The 13,613-nt window shown below is 40.9% G+C and overlaps 2 protein-coding genes across 5 annotated transcripts in view; one reads left to right on the top strand and one right to left on the bottom strand.

Moving 5' to 3' along the window:
- Positions 1-545: 545 nt before the first annotated feature.
- The window catches only part of bcl6aa (BCL6A transcription repressor a), a 35,819-nt gene continuing 22,751 nt past the window's right edge, over positions 546-13,613 (top strand). Inside the window, exons 1-9 of one of the 4 annotated variants that reach the window (XM_029429357.1) lie at positions 546-630; positions 4,550-4,721; positions 4,830-5,051; positions 5,139-6,098; positions 6,333-6,514; positions 6,611-6,778; positions 6,885-7,015; positions 7,515-7,652; positions 7,755-9,097. In XM_029429357.1, coding sequence (XP_029285217.1) covers positions 546-630; positions 4,550-4,721; positions 4,830-5,051; positions 5,139-6,098; positions 6,333-6,514; positions 6,611-6,778; positions 6,885-7,015; positions 7,515-7,652; positions 7,755-7,898 — 2,202 coding nt within the window. In that variant the 3' untranslated portion in view covers positions 7,899-9,097. Of the gene's footprint in view, positions 631-2,285; positions 2,324-3,350; positions 3,773-4,549; positions 4,722-4,829; positions 5,052-5,138; positions 6,099-6,332; positions 6,515-6,610; positions 6,779-6,884; positions 7,016-7,514; positions 7,653-7,754; positions 9,098-13,613 lie in introns of those variants that run through there. The other 3 variants (XR_003832119.1, XM_029429355.1, XM_029429356.1) reach the window with 3 other exon arrangements.
- smx5 lies at positions 10,716-13,251 on the bottom strand. Its single transcript, XM_029429359.1, has 5 exons — positions 13,051-13,251; positions 12,799-12,866; positions 12,426-12,456; positions 12,247-12,306; positions 10,716-11,478 (listed from the first exon to the last, which is right to left on the bottom strand). The coding sequence occupies exons 1-5, from the start codon at positions 13,234-13,236 to the stop codon at positions 11,353-11,355; spliced, it is 471 nt and encodes a 156-aa protein (XP_029285219.1). The 5' UTR covers positions 13,237-13,251; the 3' UTR covers positions 10,716-11,352.

Raw genomic sequence — 13,613 nt, 5'->3', positions numbered from 1 at the left:
AAGTGAAGTAATATTAGAGAAACATTTTCAAGTTGTAAGAGGGAAATGATATCAAATGAAAATCAAGAGTGTGAAAATGTATTTTGCAATTCTCTGTTCATCTTCATCAAAACTAAAGTATTAGATCACGAGAGTGTTCCAGAGTATTCCTCAAAGACTTGATCAAATATCTATTCATCAAAAGGTGTGGAAGGTATTTAAAGTCCCAAAGAGGATGTTTACCAAATTAAAATACAAATACAATACAGATGAAAAGGCTGTATGTTTGAACATGGGATGTGCTGTAAATCATCAATAAGCTTCAATCTTTGTTTGCCCATTTATCTTTACAATGATATGAATATTACTTAATCATTTAAATATGATATAGTGCCACCAGAGTGTTTAAATCTAATCTAAGTTATTTTGCAACATTAAAACTACTGAAGATAAATGACATATTAAGAAAGGAGAGTTATACGTAATTGAGTGGGAACACTGCAAAATAATATGTCTTCTAATTCGTTGTATAAAATTGTCTTTGTCGTGTACTATCAGCTCAGCAAATGCTCCTTCTGTGCCAAGGGGTGAACGGGATGAGAAAAGACGGGGAATCTGTGGTTTGGAATCACCACAAACAAAGTTTCCAAGGTGAGTCACTGACAGTAAATGCTTACCCACAACTCAAGAAATGAATACAACTTTTCAGATGCTGGCATCCCCTAACCATGCACTATAAACAATCTATGAACTGGTAAAAAAAAAAATGTAAATTCCCAACAGTTCTCATCTCCACACAGGGAAGAAACAAACAGCTCAACTTCTCGTCCGTGCCATCCTTTTATACAAAAGCCTGGCTGCTGATACTTTTCAAATTAAAAGAGCATGAAGTAAAACACAATACTTGTAAGATGAAAAGTTATAAAAAAGACTGTTTATTCTAGCTCAACTCTGAGAAATGATGCAACAGGGCATACACTCCAAATTAAATGGTAGGGGGGGAAATCACAGAAAATTCAATTAATTTTCCAGGAAACTTTCACTGTGCATTTGAAATGTTTTCATTGTGCACATCATCTGACAGGGACAATTGCACAGGCAACTTCAGCTTCCAATCAAAACATTTTTTTTAGGAAGGAGAAAACATTTCCCAAAGAAAAGACAACCGTCAACATAACAAGAGGCTGTCTAAACTGTGTTTTTAGGAGTCTAATTTTCAAAGGCATATAACATCAAAGCACCAAAAACATCAAGACAATACATTTCACAGTAGGCCTGTGTATAATAAGTCTCGTGGCATTTTAAACATTAATACTCAAAACATCACAACCAAATGCCTGAATCAGAATTATAACCAAAGGCTTGATTGCATTTAACTTCTATTTGTGATGCGCTCGCTTTCATTCAACAAGTTTTCTATGTAATCATGAAGTTAATATAGACCTGCGGATCGCACCTAAAAAAAAAATCTAAATCTTAATGTCATCCGTTGTCTGAATAAAACAGTCGCTTTAACATAATAGCGGTCATAAAGCGAGTGAATTAAACCGTTATATGCATAGATGAGAATATAGGCTAATAAAGCTCGACCTGCTGTATAAGTGCCAATCCGACTATGCACTTTAACATGAACTGAAACCACAAACCGCTTAACAATCACATCCACACGCTCAACTGACTGCCTATACACTTGTGAATAATACATCTATTAAAGCTTTTCCTTTTTCAACAAACCCCCGATGGTGATTCGCAGCATTCTCCATACATGAAGTCAGCATACCTGCAGGAAAACTGTCTAAAAAAAAGAAGAACTGCACGCCTGTCACATCGACCTGTCCGCATGGGCCTAATTAAGATGTCTGTCTGTGTGCTGTACATGTAGGGTCTGTCTGTGCGTTAAATGCGACGTTCGGCTACGAAACGACACATTGCTTAAATCATGAAATATAAATTAGTTCTGAGAATTTCGGGGGTTGGGTTTAAGGAACTCGTGACGTCGCCGGCTCGACGTCCTGTGACTGTGGAATCAACCAAATGCATGGGGGGGTGAAATTACTAATAAACCATTTTATGCCTTATTTTACAAAGTAATTCAGATTTTTATACTACTTTAAACACTGAATTCAAACGGTGTTTACTGTAAAAATCATTATATGTAATATGAGTTAAAAAAAACGCTTTGGAAATACGTTGTTTTCACCACAAGGGAAAAAAACGTCCCACCCCTTCCACGAGAAAGTGGTACGGTCTCGGGCTCAAATTCCGAGAATTGAGCTCGTCTGATTCTTAGAACTGGGGTTCTTAGAAGTGGTGATGCAAGAAGTTTCTAGGAAAGCGCTACCAGGTGACTTTTTAAATTCCTTTTTTCCTCTAATTTGGCGCGAAGTTGTTATCTACTGTGTATTGATTGTGTTGTAGACAGAGTTATTTGTCCATTTGTGCTGTTTATGTGTTTGTGAAGACAGGGCTGTGTGACTGCGTCTGCTGGCAGTTTGAACAGTACAGAGTCGAAACTCTGAAGTGGCTCCTGTAGTGACAGGCGGCGCGCGGATCTCTTGACAGATCATCTGCCTCGCGCTGCACTAGCTGGCCGCGTTTGAACCAGTGGGGCAGACGGCAGCGTCTCCCTCCGCTGTAGCTTCCCATGCCGCACTGACATAGTCATGTTGTTAAGATGTAATAACGCTCGGTTCAGATAACTGCACCGAGGAAAATTAGGATGTTGAGTGCTGAGCCCGGGCTCTAGTACGTGGTTCTCGGGTGGACAGAGTTGGCCGTGCCGACCTCGGCTTTAAATGATCTCTGATTGAATGCTACATTGTACGTTCAAGTGTCAACACACACAGTGTGGCGGCGGCTCGCGCGCGCTGTCAGACGAACTTTGCTGGCAGCATGGCAGCCTCAGGTTCACGATACTTTTACTTCGCGGTCGCTCTGACGGTGATTTGCTCCAGTGGAGCGCAAAAGGCTGCTCCGAACAAGCCCTTCTGTTACCGTAATATCTTAGCGGAAACATTCGTGTTGATGGGTGTCTGTTTTTCCACGGTAGTACAGGCACGTCGTCGCACCAAGTTGTGTTTCCACTGTGACACTGCGCTGCAGGATACGCTATAGACTTCATAACTACACCAAGTTGAAATGTTTCACTGAGATGCGCTCTGAGTTGGCTTCAGCTTTCCTGCAAAGTGTTGCCTTTTTTCTGTCACGGACTCAGATATTTGTTTGGACAATGTTAACGCTCAGCAGCAGTTACAACTAGACTATGGCAGGCCCATACATTTAAATTAAAATGATATATAGGGGACCTACTATTTGGGCTGACAAATATATGTTGTCATTTTAATTAACAAACTATGCTAGGGCAGATTGACTGAAGTTATAGCTGCAGTACTCATAATCAATTTTCTGAAAATGCAGTGAATTGTTTGTACAACATTACTGCTTGTTTACCACCGACTGGAGGTCATAATTCACTACCTTTTGATCAGAAGATATTTAGGCTGCGTATTTTCGGACGTGTCCAGTTACAGAATTCACATTGGGTTGAAGATACATCCGCGTGCTTACTATAAAGCCAATTCTGCCTACCTTCAGTTAATTAAATAAATAGTTTTTACACCCTCAAAGTATTTGACCTAGAAATGCACTACAGAATATTGGCATGAAAAGAGAATAATGAGCGCTACTGGGCTTCACAACACGCTGTCACAGATTTGATCAGAGCAAACAGGGAAAACTGTTAACTTTTATAACCTTGCCAGCTGCACCGGTTTATTTTGAAGATTCAATCATGGTGAGGAAATCTTGTGTTTGAAATCAAAATGTGGCTGTTATTTTTGTCTCGAAAAAGTTTTCAGTAATAACTAACTGGTTGCTAAAATTACTTTTTCCCAAATGGTATTGGCTTGTTCATTGTGAACTGTATGGAAATCTGACAGACAGACTCAACTTTTCTCCGTTAGATTGAATTCAGAGAAATAAGTGGACAGAGCGCGTTTATGCTCATTTTGATAGGGAATCGATAACACCGCCAATGGATTAAAAAATCAATATTCTAATTATTTGTCTAATCTAATTGTTTATTATTTTTAAATATGTGCTATTTCTATTTAATTAAAATCAACGAAGTCATTATTTTTGTATTTCCGATAAGAACGTAATAATAATAATTAAAAAATAGAATAGTCAAGAACAGTTCTTGAATACTTTGTATCTGCTCCAGTCTGTTAGAATGTGATGCAATGTTTCCTTCATCTTCATTTGTTATATTAACTTGTCAACCAGGGGTTTAGAAAGGGAGGAAAATAGAAATGATTCCAAAGGTAGACATTTAAATGTCTAGACAGTGTTTATTTAATAAATGGCGCCGCCTTCTGGAGGAACGGCTGCATCTGTTTCTGAGTCTGCCACATTGATAAAGACCTTATGAGGAGGATCATTAATAACTTCAGCCCAGTGAATTTACTTTAAGATTACCTGTTGTTCAGTGTTGAAACAGATGCTTGAATTGGGGCATTGACTCACCAGGGCACTATTCTTTACTGAACGTTTTTTTGCTTTTGTTTTGCAGAATTTGACAAAATGGCTTGCGCAGCAGACAGCTGCATACAATTCACACGCCATGCAAGTGATGTCCTGCTCAACCTGAATCGGCTGCGTAGCAGAGATATCCTCACAGATGTCACCATCTTGGTGAACAGACAGCAGTTTCGTGCACACAAGACTGTTCTCATGGCTTGCAGGTGTGTGTTATTCAGGCCAAGTTTTATGAGCCACATTTTTCTCCCGCAGTTTAAAAATGAATTGACTGATCTTTGTCTGTATTTCTTTTTCTTTTTACATGGCTGCAGTGGGTTGTTTTACAGCATCTTTACTGACTCCCACAAGTGCAACCTTAATGCCATCAGTCTGGACCCGAAGGTGGACCCAGAGGGCTTTGCCATCCTGCTGGAGTTCATGTACACCTCCCGTCTCACACTAAAGGAGAGTCTGATCATGGCGATCATGAACACAGCCATCTACCTGCAGATGGACCATGTTGTGGACACCTGCCACAGATTCATCAAATCCAGGTTGGCAGAACAAGGTTGCATTACGTCCGTCAAATTCATCATTATCAGCATGTGTCGTGTTTTTTTACCTTCTCATTGTTTTCACAGTGATCCGTCTGTCAAGCTGCCCAGAGACGAGTTTCTGATCAGTCCCTTGGTTTTACCTCAGGATGTCCATGCTTACCGGCCCCATGATGTTGTTGACAGTTTGCACAGCCGCGTAGCTCCATTCAGGGATGGAAGGCCCTACGGGTCAAACATGTTCAATGGGGTCAGCACCCCCAGCAACTACCATCTCTACGGGCAGTTTCCTATGCCAGGATTCCCTTTCCCTCTCTGCAAGCTGACTGATGCCAAAAACGCTTTTGCTGACCTCTCTAAGAGTGGTATCCACCACAAGCATTGTTCCCCACATGACAGCGCCAACATCATCAGGGCAGAATACTCCCGAGCAGTGGGCACTAGCTCCTCCAGCATTATTCACTCCACCACCTACGCTTCCAGGGAGGTAGGCAGAGACGACGAGATGCGGAAGGAAAGCCACGAGGGGGTCAGCCAGGCTCACGGTGCAAGGAAGCGAGCGTTTCCTGTGTTGACCCTCGAGCACCAGAGAGACTCGGGGAAAGATCACGCTCCTCAGGCAGAGGAAGACCTGATCCATCAGCACTACCCGCTGGGAATCTCCTCCGCTGGACGCAAGAGCCTCATGAGCAGCCCACAGAGCCCCCTCAAATCAGACTGCCAGCCCAACTCCCCAACAGAGTCCAGCAGTAGCAAGAATGCCGGACTCTCCCAGGCTGCCGGAGTGCAAGCTCCACAAGGTACGCAGGAGCCCAAATCTCGCAACTGGAAGAAGTACAAGTTCATCGTGCTGAATCAGAGCGCTAAGGAAGACGAGGTGGGGCTCCGGGATCCCGGACTCCGTTCACCTCAGCGCCTCGGCCTGCAACCCTACCTCCACCCCACCGACCCGGAGAACCTCGACCCACAAACCACAAGCAAGAGCAACGATCATAGCGAGGACCTTCCAGTGCCCCAGGCCAGTCGTCTCAACAACATCATTAGCAGGTGAGGGATTCTTTCAAATCCATAGCTGCATATTTGTGCTTAAGTACGACAAGAAAATGTCAATCAATGTGTGACACGCTGGGAGGATTCTGAGCTCAATGCTTTTTATACTTTGGTTTTCTGTAATCCAGTTAACTGTTCTGGATTTTGTGCATTCACCAGGATGATTTTAGGAACTTTACTTTGAAGTATTCAATTGATCTGATTTTGAATTATGTGTTTTGTGTCTGTTAGTGCCCTGGAGGGGTCACTGAGGAACGGTGACAGCCACCCTCCGCCCTACTTGAGCCGCCTGAACTGCTCGTCCTGCGGCACACCGTCTCCACAGCACTCACAAGTTTGCCCCAACACCTCCAGGTCCCGTCTAGCAGAGGACATGGCAGAGCTGCACTCAGAATACTCAGACTCAAGTTGTGGTGAGTTTATGACACATAATAATCGTCAGTGACAAATGATCAAAAATCAATATTAAGGACTAGAGGTTAACCTTCACTACGGTTTCTCCTGGACAGAAAACGGCACATTCTTCTGTAACGAATGTGACTCAAAGTTTGCTGAAGACGAAGCGCTGAAACAACACATACTCCAAGTGCACAGCGACAAGCCATACAAGTGTGACCGCTGCCAGGCTGCTTTCCGCTACAAGGGCAACCTCGCGAGCCACAAGACCGTCCACACAGGTACATGATGGAGATGATCATCTACATGATCTATCGTCTGTTAAAGTCTATGCTCCTCTGCTGATAAATTCTAACGTTTTCCCCCTCTGATTTATTTTTTCCTCAGGAGAGAAGCCGTATCGCTGTAATATCTGCGGTGCTCAGTTTAACAGACCAGCTAACCTCAAGACTCACACTCGCATCCACTCAGGAGAGAAGCCATACAAATGTGAGACGTGTGGAGCTCGTTTTGTTCAGGTAATGACACATAAAAAGGCCTCATATATAACATCTTCTCTCTATTGTGTAAGGGCTAATAGCACGAACACTCATGTCTGAGCCGTAACTCTGGGTGGGTTTAGTCATTTTAAGCTTCACAGAAGTATCAGTAATTACAGCGAAGAACATCCTTAAGCGTTTATACAATGGACACTAATATGTGCGCTGTCTGAAAGGTTTCATCAAAGTGTGAAAGAAGTCCCCGATAACAGTTTGCATTGTTTTCATCAGTCAGATAGTTTTAAAATGTGTTTTAGAGCTGCAGCGATTAGTCGACTAATGGAGAAGTCGATCGACTGACAAATTTTGTTATCGATTAATCGTTAAAAAGTCATTAAAAAATGGCAGAAAATGTTGTTTTCAGGCTCTGACATGACCGACAAAACAAGACATTTAGAGACATTTTGTAGACCAAACGATTAAACTAGAAAATAAAAATAGTTAGTTGCATCCCTAATGTGTTTTGTTTGCGTTTCAGGTTGCTCATCTCCGCGCCCATGTGTTGATCCACACGGGGGAGAAGCCATATCCATGTGAGATCTGTGGAACACGCTTCCGTCACCTGCAGACGTTGAAGAGCCACCTGCGTATACACACAGGAGAGAAGCCCTATCATGTAGGTTGACGCACTCTATTTCGCTTCTTAAAAAGTAAATAACATCATACAATAATATGATAAACTTTGTGCAAATGCCCTAAAATATTGTTTCCCTTTCAGTGTGAGAAATGCAACTTGCACTTTCGCCACAAGAGTCAGCTACGGTTGCATCTTCGACAAAAGCACGGCGCCATCACTAACACAAAGATCCAGTACCGCATGACGACGGTGGACATGCCCACTGACTTGACGAAGGCATGCTGAGCTGAAAGAAGGGAACTGTTTTAACGGAGGCAATCTTGACCTTGGCATTTTAAAGACCCCAACTAGTACAATCATCCAAAATTGTAGTGCCACACTGTGTTCATTAGACAAATAAATTGGCTGTGTACGCCATTCTAAACGGGTTTCCACTACATGTGAACGTAGAGCCACTTATGGCATCTTTATTGTTTCTATATAGATATGGCTATATATATATATATATGTTGGGAGTGTTTCTAAGCTTTGAAGGTACGTATATAAAGCTTTATTTTGTTGAGAAGGATGGAATGTAAACAATCCGTTTTTTTGAAAATACAGTATTTTATATCAGAGAACTTACTTTTCTGAAAGTATTGAAACATTTTGATTGACGGGCGGTACATATATTTTAAGATTCCGAGATTTGCGGCTGTATAGGGTTGTCTATACATTTTTATGTAGATGTACGTACATGTTGCACCATGTCAAGTTGCCATATTCATGTGAAGAGGGGGAAAAAAACGATACTGTAATTGGATTTAGTCTAAAACATATCAGATGACTTCTGCTGTCTGATGAGGTTATGCATGAGGTACTCTCTTACCAGTTGTCAGCGCACATGAAGTGGGCAACTGCATAAATATTGTGACATATTGGTTAATTATATCTGTGGGATTGCTCTCTGCTGGCAGAGCCAATCTAAGTGTTGAAATGCATTTCAAGGTACTGCTTTGTTATGACCAAGAAAAATATTTTGCTTTAAATGTATTTGTATAGATGTGACTTTTGTTTTTTGTTTTCCATAAGTGAAGGTTTACAGTTTTTTGGTCATTGTTCTAGATCCTACAGTAAAGTTGTGTAAGTGTCAACATTTTTTGTTTTGTACATACACTGTGTATTCAATGTGCCTTTCTCTATGCTGTCTGAATTCCTCTCCATTCAGCCCAGCTCTAAGGTACAACTCAAGGACGCCACTAGTCCTCAGACCCTGTGTGTGTGTGTGTGTGTGTGTGTGTGTGTGTGTGTGTGTGTGTGTGTGTGTGTGTGTGTGTGTGTGTGTGTGTGTGTTGTTTTTAAATGCTTGTCACCAACCTTAAAACATCAAATTCATCATCGTTAATCTTCAGGACTTGTTTTTGGATTGGGCTTTTTTAACTGCATTAAAATTATTGTACAATGTTATAGATGTATGAATGTAAAATAAAGGTATTGGATTTCTATGTATTAACACCAGACTGAGTTTGTTATATTACAGTGAGAAATGAGGCTGGATATACAGGCACACAAGTTCAACATGTTTCCAGAGATATTGTTAAAGGATAAAACTTGTAGACAAAATACAAGTCGATAGTGAAGTTATTTAAGTGTGAAACGTGTTTGACCTGCATGCACATTCAACTTTTACAGATCAGTAGTTTAACTATGCACAAAATACAGTTTACTATACTTTTATTGGAAATAGCATTTTAAAAAAGAGACGTGCTGCAAAATAAAGCACCAATATAATTTCTCCCGAACACATTTGAAGCTGCATCCCGCCACCTTTTAAAATCCGAAGCGGTCACATAGTCCTGTAACTCCTGCAGTAACAGGAAGAACATCTACGGTCACTTCTCAACTGTCTCACCGTCAACACTGGGAAAACATGGTGTTTCACAGTTTCTGCTCATACTCTTATCAACTGTACTAACAATCGACAAAACCACCTAAAAAGGCTTCTGCCCACTGGCGAGCCACTACGGCCACGAGTGCCACTCAAAGGTTAATGGTTAAACAGTTTAACAGTAGCACAAGTAGAGAGGCTCATAAAGTCAGATACAGACATATCCATCTAAAGTCTGCTGACATGAGCTAATATTAGCTACTGGTCGTGCCAAGTTAGGCTGTAGAAGCAAAGCCCCTGGGGTGTGTTTTATTACTAATGAATTTGACTTTTGGTTTATAAGAGGAAGAATGTGTTGTTTCTTCTTTCAAAAGTTAAAGTCTCTCTTTAAAGTATGTTACAACAGTATACATCAGAAAGGTAAGATTAACCTCACTAGGGACATTTGTGCCTTTTACTTTTAGATCATTTTGGTTGTGTTGATGCAAACATTTTGGTTCGGTGGTGAGCTTTGTTCTTTCCCGTATTTAGATGTTCAGCCTCAGCTCCTATAAGTCTATAATAAAGTGTGCAGCCAAAACAGACAGTCAGACCCTAAAGGAGAAAAATGTTGCCATTGAAACCACAACTGTTGATCCCACGGCTATTATAGCATAGATTCATGCATTCTATTAGATCAGGCTTTCAATCTAGAGCCCTGGATTTTTAAAAACTATTTCCGTCCAAATTGAGCCAGTGTCTCATGTTTATCATTTGGGGCAAATATATGCTACTCTCCTGGTATCAAAATCAATGTTGTTGATAAATCCCCCCCGGCTTTTAGTATACAATACATAATTGTACATCATTTTGCATTATGAAACATACATAAAAAAGATCAGAAAGTTATGTATATTTGGTAGTTATGATCAGGACGAATGTTGGTTAAAAGATTGAACTCTGTGAAAGTGGAGAATAATATGAATGTGTAGTATTTTTATGGCAGTTTTGACACCAGAGCAAGAGCTTTGAAGTGATGCCCCTGGGTTTAGCAGTTATGAGTTGTAGATATAACAGTTAAGATTAGGACACTTTAACTGAATTAATACTTGTACTGATTTGCAGATGCACCAGTGGTTCTATACATCTCAAGAATTAAACGTCTACAGCACATCCAGAGGACACTTTAAGGAGCATCTCCTGCGACACGCCGTCATATCTTTACTATGATCTCATGAATTATAAATGATCTCAGATTTGGAAAACTAGCACAATGAGGCCATGAGATTTTTATTTTTAATTCCCATAAATGCAGTCATTTACAAAATAACTTCCTTCCATGATCACAGCTCAAGGCAATAAAGTTTTTTTCAGTTTCTCAAATCATTTTAAAGGCCCAAACTAATATATTTTGTAAACACTTTATACATGTCACATAAATGACAAGAGCAGTATCAAAACGTAAATAAAATAGCTTGTTTATTTTGGAGTGGCATAAAAAAGAAACAATTTATTTTTATTTTTATAAAAAGGTAAGCAACCGTGCTTGTATTATGCAACAGAAACACTACAACAGATCTTTACCTCTACTGGGCTCAAAATTGAATTTAGTTTTTTTAAACAAAACAAAAGACAGAATCAAATGAAGCCTCGTATCCAGCTTGTGAGGTGAAGACCATTTCGCAAATTATTAATCACTAGCGTCAGGAATGCGAGTAAGTTCTCTTTGAAAGTACAGGAACATTACCAATACTGCTTTAATTACAAGAGCTGCACAAACAGGATCATCTTTAAACCGACTGAACTCAAAACTGCTCATTATTCAGCGTCTCAAAAACCCCACCCCACACCACCCACTACCCACCCAGACTCTACCCCCATCCTTCAGGTCAATCACTGCTTCTGCTGCATTGCTTCTTTTCGCGCTGCGTCTTGCAGGAGCTGAGTGTCCACTTCATCTGCGGGCAGCTGAACGTACCGGACCACAGATCCACGGATGAAACAGTTTTTCACAGACAGCTGTAGCAAATTAAAACAAAACATGCGTTTGAAGATAATCGTCATTCAAAGTGTCGGAGGTGCTGTTGACATTGACTTTTCCATTGATTGCGATATAATAATATTAATAACAAAAACAACCTTTTTTCCTGACCTCATCGAAACACAAAATGTATTAAAATAGCCCAAAACTCAGATTGTACATTTGATGAGGGTGCAACATGCGGAAAGGACCATAAAGTATTGTTATACGCTAAATAAGGACGTATTTCATGCTGTGTATGCTACGCTAAATGCTATGCATAAAACAAAGATGTATTACATATTCTGAACATAAAGGACCTCCGTGTGTGCGAGTCTAAGTTTTCAATGGATCCTCACATGCACCTGGGGACTCACAACACAGATGTGTGCGTGCACACACACACACACACACACACACACACACACACACACACACACACACACACACACACACACACACACACACTTGAGAAAATCTGTTGTCCTTAACCATGTTTCACACCGGGGGTCTCTGAAACCCCAAACAGGAGGAATGCCTCATTTTTTGTAGCAGACTTCTGAAAAGTCATAATTTCAAAATCATGTTTATAAGCAATTCTCATAAAAGTTTGCCAAGTCAAGTGGTATCAATGTTAAGTGTGTTTGTCGAGCTGTTAAATAGGGCCAGACTATCCAGGATCTACAGAACATTAGGGTTTTTAGGACAGACATGTAGATGCTGGAATGACACTAAATGATTGACAGGTGCCAGACAGCTAAACTCACCATGTGGGGATATTTCTCTGGATCAGTGACGCTGATGTCTGTGAGCTTAATGTTCAGGTACTGAAACACACAAGCAGAGAAATGTGACGTGAAAAGTCATAACTGGGCAGTCAGATAGAAAATGTAACAGCTGAATGTCTTTGTTTCAATATAAGGAAAATAAAGTCATCATTTCTAACCTGGTCAACAGAATGAAGTGTTCCGCAGATGCTGAAAAGAAAAATGTTAGGATACAATTTTAATACAGGCATTCATGGACATCCCAGCCTTACATCAAAAACATATATTAGACCAAAAATGGAGATTAATGACAAAATACTTTGCTATTTTGCCTCAATAGCTAACCATCACACACACATCTCACACACACAACACACACACACACACACATCACACACACACACACATCTCCAACACAACACACACACACATCTCTCACACACACACACACACCACAGCTTCATACAGCAGTCTTCAGACAATTAAATAAATAGTGGAGGCAAATTCAAACAGTGTTTCAAAGTTACCCGGCTTAACCGAACAGAAACTAACCTCAAGTCGTTTTTGAGCTCCACCACCACATCCTTTCCCACCAGCGACTTGAAAAACGAGTAGAAAAGCTGAAAAACACAACGACATGATAACGCTAATGTTAGCATCGAGCTAACCCTCGAGCACGAAACAGGCTGCACATAGCGAGCAGAGTAAACCGGATACAGTGAGATGTGAGGACTTCCATGCCTCACTGCACCTTCAGACAAGACAACTGGAAACAAATTCATCCGTTCAAATTGATATAAGTACCATTATTGCTGTTGGTGTCTTGTGGTTGTGCGTCTGGTGTTGATGATGCTGGACCCCGCGTGTTATTGCTGCGACGGTACAGGGTGTAATTATTGACCCGCACCACGTGGGGGAGCCAGAGGTGCTCAGTGTTAACGAGTGTGGAGGTGAAAACACGTTCAACTTTGGTACCAGAGAAAGCTTCATTACAGATTAAGTGAAAGGTAGGAGCATAACGCATTATAGCCTCAAAGTGAAGTAAAACACGTAATATATCGTCTCACAGAGTCCGTGGAATTACTTTCCAGTTGTTCATCAGTGGCCTTGTGTGGTATCCTTATTCTAAATAGATTATCAGGTCTGCTGGTACTGTGGAGACCTGCTGGGTTTCTTAACTTGCAGGCTGGCAACAGCAGGGCACTGGGTCCTAAGGCACAGGATCAAAAGCGATAAAGGCCCAAACGGCATTTGCACCCCTTTGAGATTTACTAGATTTGTGTCTTGCAACATTTCTTTATTATAACACTTTAAAATGACGCCATGTCTACTTGCAACTCTCGTTACAGAAGGGCCATCAGGCATAA

Source organism: Cottoperca gobio, chromosome 4, assembly GCF_900634415.1.
Source record: "Cottoperca gobio chromosome 4, fCotGob3.1, whole genome shotgun sequence".
Taxonomy (NCBI): domain Eukaryota; kingdom Metazoa; phylum Chordata; class Actinopteri; order Perciformes; family Bovichtidae; genus Cottoperca; species Cottoperca gobio.
Note: the sequence above shows the minus strand (reverse complement) of the source record. Positions and strands in the feature narration are given on the sequence as shown.

Bases quoted from the DNA above. Each gene is read 5' to 3' on its own strand.
- smx5 (XM_029429359.1), bottom strand. From the start codon at position 13,236: ATGAAGCTTTCTCTGGTACCAAAGTTGAACGTGTTTTCACCTCCACAC. The intron at 12,867-13,050 runs GTACTTATATCA...TGTGTTTTTCAG, and splicing joins AGACACCAACAGCAATAATG to CTTTTCTACTCGTTTTTCAA. The intron at 12,307-12,425 runs GTTAGAAATGAT...TGTGTGTTTCAG, and splicing joins CACTTCATTCTGTTGACCAG to TACCTGAACATTAAGCTCAC.